This window comes from Tachysurus fulvidraco, chromosome 26, assembly GCF_022655615.1.
Source record: "Tachysurus fulvidraco isolate hzauxx_2018 chromosome 26, HZAU_PFXX_2.0, whole genome shotgun sequence".
NCBI lineage: Eukaryota > Metazoa > Chordata > Actinopteri > Siluriformes > Bagridae > Tachysurus > Tachysurus fulvidraco.
The window spans coordinates 14634554-14644553 of record NC_062543.1 but is presented as its reverse complement, the minus strand read 5'-3'; the positions used below and the strand labels follow the sequence as shown (position 1 = coordinate 14644553).

Here is a 10000-nt window from a genome sequence, read left to right as displayed (position 1 = left end):
GTCGCACGCTCTGACTCGTCGCACGCTCTAACATGTCGTACACGTTCTAGCAAATTGTCAGGATTTTTGAAAGTTCTTTGCCCGACAGATGGAAAAACCTGTTAAACATGTTAACATGCTAACAAACGGCCTTGTATAAATTTTTATTGCAAATCGAATTTGCTTCCCTGTCCAGTTCCATGCCAGTGTGTGTGTGACATGTGGTGTAGAAGCGAAGGCATGGTGCATTAGTCAGCGAGGGTCTGGCCTGCTTTAGGCAACATGTGTTCAGCAGATCGCTGCTGAGGCAGATGAGATGACGACAGAGGTTCTGCTATGTGAGTTCAGTAAAAGGGCGTGTATGTGAGAGCGCGCGCGTGTGTGTGTGTTGCACTGTGTGTGTGTGTGTGTGTGTATGGGATGCACTGATAACGAACAGATATGGGATCTGAGGTGACTCATCTGGCGCCGGGGTGAGGAGGTTCGATGTGGACCTTGTGAACTGATGTTCCTCTGATCAGAAAATATTTGGATTTAGAATCTGGAATAAAGGAAATGCAAGATGTGTGTGTGTGTGTGTGTGTGTGTGTGTGTGTGTGTGTGTGTGTGTGTAATCGATTGAGATCAAGACAAAGGCCAGCTATTGTAATGTTGTTTCACTTCCTCGTCCAAATCCAATCCAGATGTGACGGAAAGGACCAGAAAGGCGTCTCTGTTGCATCTGCAGAGACGATAAAGCAAAGACAAGTCCTTCTCTTCCTCTCTTCTCTTCTCAATAAGAGCTTGTTATTCACTCACATCGGTCCTTTCAGAATCCCCCCCCCCCCCCCAAGTGTTTCAAGTCTGGAGCTTTGAGTCTGACGGTACTATGGCGACGGAACAGAGTACGAACCCAAAGGCGTACTAATGAACTGGAGATCGTGATGCGTCCTGTACCTTTTACCTTTATGGCATTTGGGAGATGACAACATTATCCAGAGCGATGGGGTGGAGCACAGTGGGGGGTGGAGTACACCGAGGGCCAGAACACACTAAGAGGGTGGAGCAGAGTGAGAGGGTGGAGCACAATGATGGATGGAGCACAGTGGGGTGTTTGGACTGCACTGAAGATCAAGCACATCGAGAGGGTAGAGCAGAATAAGGGGGTGGAGCAAAATGAGAGGTGGAGCATGATAAATGGAGAGAGTGGAGCACATTCAGGGGTAAAGCACAGTGAGGGGTGGGGCAGACTGAGGGGCGGGGCACAATGAGGGGGCCGGGCTTGTGATTTAAAAGGATGTTCAGTATATTTTGTCTTCAGCGATCGATACGATCAGTTTCTGATTTACTTCATCAGGTGATGACAGTGAAGTCATACCGGGGCACGAGGGTCTAGTGATGCCCCCGGTGGGTCAACGTAGTGCAACTGCATTCCAGCTGGAGCATGAAACCTTTTGACCCAGAGTTCTTGGAATTCTGGGGTTAATTAAAGGATTTGACTTAAATGCCCTAAACTCAAAGCCACCCTCAATCACGTTACAGCCCAGAGGTTAAGAAGCGTAAAGTATGTGTGTCTGATCGACGCCCGTACTCCGCTGAGAGAAAGGCGAAAGAAAGCGAGGCGTGTTCGGGCAGCAAACGACCCCCTCCTTATTTTTTTTCTTAAGGTTGCGATAAGGACGATAAGTTAAACATAAACGCAACTCTTTCTTCTCCTCCAGGCCACTTTTCATGAATCAATCACCGTGTGGTGTAGAAGCTGGCGTCAGGTTTAAAGCTGTTGCCTGAGGCATCATACCACGTTATAATAGTTCTCTTCCTCGCGAGGGCAGTGGACGAGACACGACTTGTTTAGTTTTCATATGCCAGCTTCAGGGACGATTTCGCTAACAATTAACAGAAACTCACCGTGTACTGACCTGCATGCGCTGTCACCTGGTAGGTGTGTAAACTCATAATGAACACACCAGAGGTGATGGGGTCTGTGCTGAGGAAGACCCTCGGTGCGATCGTTTCCGAGCTCGTCCGCGCTGAAGCTAAACCCACGTCCAGTAAAACCGTTAGCATCGACTTCACACGCCGTGTTTCATTTCATTTTCATCTTCAGAGTAAAAATAAACAAATAAATGAACCGTTCGACCGAGTGCTAAATTCTGCCAGTGCTAAAATATACAGAATTTTGAAGGCAAGTGCAAAAAAATTGAAAATAAAGATTATACATCAAACATACCGCAAAATATTAGCTGGGAAAACGCACTCACTCGTTCATTTTCTACCGCTTATCCGAACTTCTCGGGTCATGGGGAGCCTGTGCCTATCTCAGGCGTCATCGGGCATCGAGGCAGGATACACCCTGGACGGAGTGCCAACCCATCACAGGGCACACACACACACTCATTCACTCACACACACACACACACTACGGACAATTTTCCAGAGATGCCAATCAAACTACCATGCATGTCTTTGGACCGGGGGAGGAAACCGGAGTACCCGGAGGAAACCCCCGAGGCACGGGGAGAACATGCAAACTCCACACACACAAGGTGGAGGTGGGAATCGAACCCCCAACCCTGGAGGTGTGAGGCGAACGTGCTAACCACTAAGCCACCGTGCCCAGCTAGGAAAACTGTTATATGCTATTCAGTTTTTCCCAGTGTGTAGCTTGAAAACAATGGAATTCCCAGTTCCCAGTTCTGAGGTAAATAAAACCGTATCTAGCTTCCGTTAGAAACAGTTACTCAACCGGCTGCTTATTGGTTTACATCCAGAACCAAATCCACTGACATTTTGTTGTTTTTTTTTAAAAATTCAACAGAATCTTTAACGCTACATTAATCGGTGCGTTTTGTGGTTGTGATTCAGCGTCATGGGATTTCAGTGAATTTCAGGATCAATGGGAAACATCTGTCCGTCTATCCGTCTATCTGATCTACAATTACTGAGTGTTATATCAGTCCTGGAGTCTTTGCTCTCACTTTTCCAGAGAAGTTGTGCAACCTGAAACAATCAGACCACAAGCTTTCTCACTTATCAGCAGTCGATCAGCAGTAAAATTAAAAGGAACCAGTGAGCTGCGAACAGATCCAGGGCATGTTACGGTGCAAAAAAACGTTATCAGTATCTCTGACTAAATTACCTGGAATTACATGCTGGATGGAAACCATGGGAACAAACCCAGAATATTCTTAAACAACCGGTGAGATAAAAAAAATAAAAAAAAGCACAACAATAAAAACAGCTTAGCTGAGACTGTAGCAGCTCACATTACAGCCTTGGAGTTTGTCCTTAACGGATGACTTTATAACTCAATAAAGGAATCAAATTGTTGGTAGAACATCTGAGTTTATTCACCGCTTTGACACCGCGTATAAAATGAGCTGGAGGAGAGTTTCTCCAATAACTTTAGCTTCAATGTTCAGTTTTTTAAACGATGAATTTCCGTACTAATTTTTTATTTTTTTTTAAAAGTGCAATTTGCAAAATAAAACAGAAATTAAATCAAATTTTAGATGAACTAACTAACAGATCTGGAAACAGTAAGACGTTTTAAAGCTAACAATCCGAGACCACATGACGTTTAATAATAGTGCCGAGGTTCCGGTGAAAATGTGGGACTGGATTTCCAAAAAAAAATTCCAATTTCTAATTTCAGATTTTAATTCATTCCCAAAACTCTACACGAACGCATGAATGATCTCATAACAGATTTCTTTTTTATTTTGTATTTATGAATAAATAAAGCTGGGGGCACGGTGTCTTAGTGGTTAGCACGTTCGCCTCACACCTCCAGGGTTGGGGGTTCGATTCCCTCCTCCGCCTTGTGTGTGTGGAGTTTGCATGCTCTCCCCGTGCCTCGGGGGTTTCCTCCGGGTACTCCGGTTTCCTCCCCCGGTCCAAAGACATGCATGGTAGGTTGATTGGCATCTCTGGAAAATTGTCCGTAGTGTGTGTGTGAGTGAATGAGAGTGTGTGTGCCCTGTGATGGGTTGGCACTCCGTCCAGGGTGTATCCTGCCTCGATGACGCCTGAGATAGGTACAGGCTCCCCGTGACCCGAGAAGTTCGGATAAGCGGTAGAAAATGAATGAATAAATAAAGCTGATCAAATGACTAGTTCTCGGATTGGGAAGTTGGCTTTCCCGGCGTCTTCCTACTTCCTATGCAAAGGATTCTTCTTGTTTCACCTTCTTTTGTTTGCTATTAAAATTCTGGACCTTTTAATTATTAAGTGTCTCCAAGCGTCTAGGTTCATACGAGCCGTTAAGTGACATGGATCTTTGGCCCCTGGTAAGGTGAACCTCGGTCCTGTGCGCCATTGACAAAGGGGATGAAAAGGTTGTTGCTAGGTTACACAACATGTTCATCCTGGGGAGGGGGGGATTGGCAGCATCGTGCAAAGGTTTTTGTTTTTTTTTAAAATCCTAACAGAATGTGGACCGTTAGCGGTGGCGTCATTCTATTAGCATATAAATCCTATTGTCCAATTTGAATTACATTCAAACTGACATGAACTTTCACTGTCCAGAGCGTCCCCCATGTTGGGACAGGGTCCAGGTTTCCTGTGCAGGATCAAGTTATTTTTAGATTGATACCACAAACAGCTTGAATCTCCCTCTGTCCTTTTTCTTACGATGCTAACGTTTGGCTAAGTAAAGAACACTACCTACTGTAGCACTTCTCCAAATCCTGTGTTATGCTTCGTCAGTAAGATTATTACTAGTCATGCTGTAAGAGACGATCCCAATAAAATCCTATCTAAGTTCTACGACATCATGTGCTTCAACACCTTCGATCCGGTCTTTTAATTTTTAACGACGTCAAATTTTTCACGACATGCAGATTCTTAACCGCTCTTAACGTTCGACTCTGTTGAATGTTCCATAAAGGAAAAGCTTAGCGCCGGGTCACGGGTCACGACCCGAAAGTTCACTGGTGTCCGAGAGCCGTTTGCTCAGGGGCCGGTGTGTGGAATGTGTGGGATATAAAAACACTTAAAGACTTCTGAAACTCTTGTCAGGAAAAACTGAGCATTGATGCTAGGCAGCGAGCATTCCAGTGCAATGGTAGGGATTTGCAACTGAGAGAGAGAGAGAGAGAGAGAGAGAGAGAGAGAGAGAGAGAGATTAAAAATGGCTGACTCCCTGATCAGCTCCCTGACTACTGATCTAGAGAGATTAACCTGTAAAGATTACGGACGATTAGCTTTAGCATCATGCAAGCTACATCTGTGTTACACAGCACCAGAAACCGCATGATGCAGACAGCTTGATCCTCATGCTACTGGTCCTACCAAATGATGATGACGATGATGACGATGATGAATATTCTAGAACAGAAGCTTGAGCACCGGTTGCTAACTCGCGAGTCCGCTCACTGTTGCGCACTGCGGTGTCTTGGTGCTAACTAACTGGTTTAAAACGCGTCGCTCACGTGGTAGAGCATGAAGAAGTCTACTGAACTGAACTCTATCGGTTCAGTTTCCTCCAACGTTCATCTCACACACACACACACACACACGCACACACACACACTCACACACACACACACGGCAAAATAAAACTAGCGCCCTCTGTTTGGCTTTGTTTTAAACAATGTTTTATTATTCCTAATATTATTAGATGTAGATACACAAGTCAACAAACAAATCTTTCATTTGCCCATCCCTCCCTCCCTCCCTCCCTCCCTGTTCTGCTCTCCCCTGAATGAAAAATGCTGCACGGCACACGGTGGCCCCCTTGTGGCAGGGTTCGGGGTTACACACGAGAGAACCTCAAAACTCGACAGCAGGAACAGCAGTAATGCAGTGATACATGAGCCGCAGTCCTAATAGTCATAACAGTAACAATAGTAAGTCATCAGAAGGGTGTTGTATTAATAATAATAATAATAATAATAATAACAACTCAGTGTCATTCTGACAGAGAAACAGTTGATGAATGAAGGACATATTGATGTAGAGACACATTTGAAACCTTTCCGTCATTTATTATTAAGCTCGCTGAAATAAACTGAAGTCCGTTTACTGAAATTATAACTATTATCTTTTTTATTTTATTTTTTTTACTTTCCCTAAATGACCTGGTGCACACAGGGACGACACGCAGACGCACAAGACATTCGGCGTTAATAGTTAGATTTTGGGCCGAGTAAAATGTAGTATTTAAAGTGTTCCCCTGCTCTCCTGCATGCTTGGTGTGCGATGGTTAGAAGTCGTCGTCGTTGTTGTTGTCGTCGTTTAGATGAAGCTTTGCCTGACTCTGAGCTTAAGTAACGTATTAAGCGTCTCGGATGTAAAGGGGGAAAGTGTTGTGCGTTTGGTTTGTCCAGCAGGACTCCTGAGGGGAAAATTCTGAATACGAATTCAGATTTTTTTGTGAGGTGATACACACACACACACACACACACACATACAAAATAAAGTTACAACTGGGAGTAAAATAGGCGTGCTTGCAGTCACGTTGGCATAAACGAGCGGTTTAGGTCGTAAATACGATGAAGTTGAAAGCTATATTATTGAAAGAGTCGGTCATCTGGAAGATGATTGGCTGATTTGCTAGGAACTCGGAGTCATTGGCCAATCAGAGCAGGCCGCTCGGCTAGACCTCCGGAGGTGAGAATCAGATCAGTGTGTGCTTTAGGCATGTGCTGATACTGAACTTTCCTGTCACTGGATCTGTTTAATCCCGGGTCCAGTCCCAGGATGTTGTGTAGAAATGTTCACACACGTGTGTGTGTGTGTGCTATTGTTGAAGAACGCGATATATTGCATAACTGATTATCAGCACATGCCTTTTTTTTTGCATATACACTGGAGTGTGCAGTTTAGTTGGGTTCCTTTGTGTAACCGGTGTGTTGATTTAATGTAGAAACGACTGAATAAAAAAGAAAAAAAAAAGAAAACTTTCGATACGTCTTGCCCGTTGTTCCAAAGTGCCGCTATGAATTCTGGGTTCCCAGTTTGATACTCCGCTCCCCTCAGACGAAGGGGCTTCATCGTACGTCGCCGAAACAACGTGACGCGTGTTCGGTTTGTTTGTTTTGTGTCCCGCGGTCACGTGAAAAAAAATCGAAGGTCACAAAAACACGTCACTAGCGTCGAACAAACCGCCTATAAAAATACTGTGCTCATGCTACAGCGGGATAAACGCTAACTCGAACACACCCATGCTCTCCTGTGTACAAATGCAAAAATAGCATCCGGAATAACATCGGTTCGTTAATCTACTCCCAGTTTTTCTGTCCCCCCCACCCCCACCCCCTCGGTTTAAAGCATCGATTAGCGATTTATCAATAATAAGCTCTGAGTTTTGACTGATGATCAGGGTGGTCAGAAATGGAGATTTGGTCCACATTAGGGGGAAAAAACCAAACCAACAGTAGTTTAATTTCTCGTCCAGTGTTTCGTTTGACAAATATTACAAGGCCTGGTGATTTCCCAGAATGCCTAAAAAAAGAAAAAACAAGAAAAAAAAAGAAACAACATCCCGTCCCATGAGCCTTTGCGCTTTAGTGCGAGTGTGTGATCTGATCTGAAGAAGAGGAATAAAGGCAAAGTTTGGCTGAGAAAGAAATAATAATAATAATAATAATAATAATAATAATAATAACACGACGATGATGGGGATAGAAAACGGATCCCAACTAAGATTTTTGAATAAAACTTGTGTTTTTAATTTCCCCTGCACACTTCCACACGAAAGAAGGAAAAAAAGAAAAAGAAGAAGAAGAAACCTTGATAGTAAGAATCTAGAACCCGGGTTCTATTGTAGAGCTCTTCATCCTCAGGGACTAGAGCTCTGGGTTCTGTGTGTGTGGAAACAGGAGGGTTTTTGTTCGCATCCCCTCACTCTCTAAACCTCGACTTGCTGCTTGTTAGACTTACACTTTATTCTTTTCTTTTTTCTTTCTTTTTTTTTATATTTCTCGTCACGAATGGCAGATAGTTAAATAATAACGACGATCCGATATATTAACTAGGAACGTGAACATCAGAACCTTATAAAGGAAAGAAGGGGAAAAAAGGTCACTCTGGTCCTTCACAACGGCAAATCAAATGGAAAGGATGAATGAAGAAAAGGTTGGAAGCGTTGCATTGTGGGAAAGGCTGCTAAGCCCTGAAACTCGGGGACGATCAAACGTTCTGAAACAGACGAGCCGTGGTCCTTCGGGAGGTGGGGACATGGTGCAGGAGGATGGCAGTGAGTGAGACAGCGACAGGAAAAGTAAAAGGTGTTGAGCTGTGTGACAGTAGAGGGCGCCGTCTTCCTCTAAGACAGTTTTGTGTGATTTTTGAAAGGAAGCTTTTTCCCTCCTTTCTTTTTCTCTTTACTTTTTCTTGCCGAAGAAGCTGAAGCGTTTCTCTCTGTCTTTCTCTTTGCCGTCCTTGTTGCGCATGGTCACGCCTCCACCCTCGCCCTCGCTCGGGGACATCGGGGGCATCGTCATGGCCCGTGTCAGGGGCGGAGCCGGAGACATGTCGTCGTCGTTGCTCGCTGGCATGGAGGAGTGGATCGATCGAATCCAGGAACTCATCTCAGCCTGGAGAGAGAGAGAGAGAGAGAGAGAGAGAGAGAGAGAGAGAGAGAGAGAGAGAGAGAGAGAGAGAGAGAGAGACAAGACAGAGGGAGAGAAACAGAGGGAGAGAGAGACAGAGGGAGAGAGAGAGACAGAGGGAGAGAGAGAGAGAGACAGAGGGAGACAGAGACAAGGAGGGAGGGAGAGAGAGAGGGAGAGGGAGAGAGAGAGGGAGAGACAGACAGAGGGAGAGAGAGAGACAGACAGAGGGAGAGAGAGAGACAGACAGAGAGAGAGAGAGAGACAGACAGAGGGAGAGAGAGAGAGAGACAGAGAGAGAGAGAGAGACAGACAGAGGGAGAGAGAGAGGGAGAGAGGGAGGGAGAGAGAGACAGAGGGAGAGAGAGAGACGGAGAGAGAGAGACAGAGGGAGAGAGAGAGAGAGACAGAGAGAGACAGACAGACAGAGGGAGAGAGAGAGAGAGACAGACAGACAGAGGGAGAGACAGAGAATCCAGAAAACACAACTTTTATTAAGTGGAACATTTATTACAAACACGTCCCAGTAAAATGCTACGTTTTATAACAGAGGACTAAAGCAGGGACAAGTGGACTGGCTGTGGAGGGAAAGATCTCACCTCGTCCTTGGCTTGGAACAGGAACTCCTTTCCGTCTCCTAGCCTGAGGGAAACGAGAGAAGGGAAATGGTCACATGTTCCGTACCCGGTGTGGCATGATTTAGAAAACATTTCTCTAACTAATCTCTGATCTGGTGAAGATTTATAAAAGCTTTATAACTGTTTGTCCTGTTGGACTTACTTCAGTTTGAAGACGTGTTTTCTCTTCTTGTAGTCGAGGGCGATCTCACAGGTGGCCTCGGAGAGGCTGATGGGAACTTCTCCGTGGTAAGGGATGCCGTTAGACGCGCTCTTGTTGTCCTTATAGAATCCCAGACTTCCTTTCCTCAGCACACAGTACACATTCTGCCACGATCTACACAAAACAACCACCTTAATGATGCGACAGTGGCTCTGAATGTCGCCACCTTGTGGCTTGTGGAGATATTAGTATGTGTGTGTAATGTATCTAATATGGAACAGTTGTATAATAAGCTGCTGAGAGTCTGACGTGATGGTGCGATTGTACCTGTTGGCTGCCTTCTTGCCCTGACTCTCCATTTCGTGTTTCCTGCACAATATTCCCTCCATGGCCTCTGTAGTAGCATCCACCCGACTGGGCAGTGTGCCTGACGGCTCGTGGCGCGACGCCGTGTCCAAGCCGCTGTCCTGACCTGGGCCGTTCACCGACTCTCCCTCTGAGCCCTGTGTAAATGTAAACAAGTCAGCGACTCGGCCTGAGGTTGCACTGAAACATGGAGCCGTGTGTAATGGACTGAAGCAACGAGGCGATGAAGCACTGATGTGACTCATAAATGAATGAAGAGGTTTTGCTAATTTCCTTTGCATTCGTGTCAAAGTATTCCTTGTAGTCTCTTGTGTAGGCTACGGTAGCTAATATGAGAACAA

The 10000-nt window shown here is 45.3% G+C and overlaps 3 protein-coding genes across 10 annotated transcripts in view; 1 reads left to right on the top strand and 2 right to left on the bottom strand.

Annotated features, from left to right (window-relative positions):
- The window catches only part of LOC113636638 (WD repeat-containing protein 87-like), an 873260-nt gene that overhangs the window by 229008 nt on the left and 634252 nt on the right, over window positions 1–10000 (top strand). The gene's annotated exons all lie outside the window — the stretch shown is intronic.
- Window positions 1–10000, bottom strand: part of LOC113650946 (kinectin-like) — a 683852-nt gene that overhangs the window by 193600 nt on the left and 480252 nt on the right. The window lies entirely within an intron of this gene.
- Window positions 7312–10000, bottom strand: part of LOC113650967 (spectrin beta chain, non-erythrocytic 1) — a 56019-nt gene continuing 53330 nt past the window's right edge. For all 5 annotated transcript variants that reach the window (XM_047809344.1, XM_047809347.1, XM_047809345.1 and 2 more), the window contains 4 exons: window positions 9621–9796; window positions 9294–9467; window positions 9113–9155; window positions 7312–8498 (listed from right to left, as the gene is read on the bottom strand). In XM_047809344.1, the coding sequence (XP_047665300.1) occupies window positions 8286–8498; window positions 9113–9155; window positions 9294–9467; window positions 9621–9796 (606 nt within the window). In that variant the 3' untranslated portion in view covers window positions 7312–8285. The remainder of the gene's footprint in view (window positions 8499–9112; window positions 9156–9293; window positions 9468–9620; window positions 9797–10000) is intronic.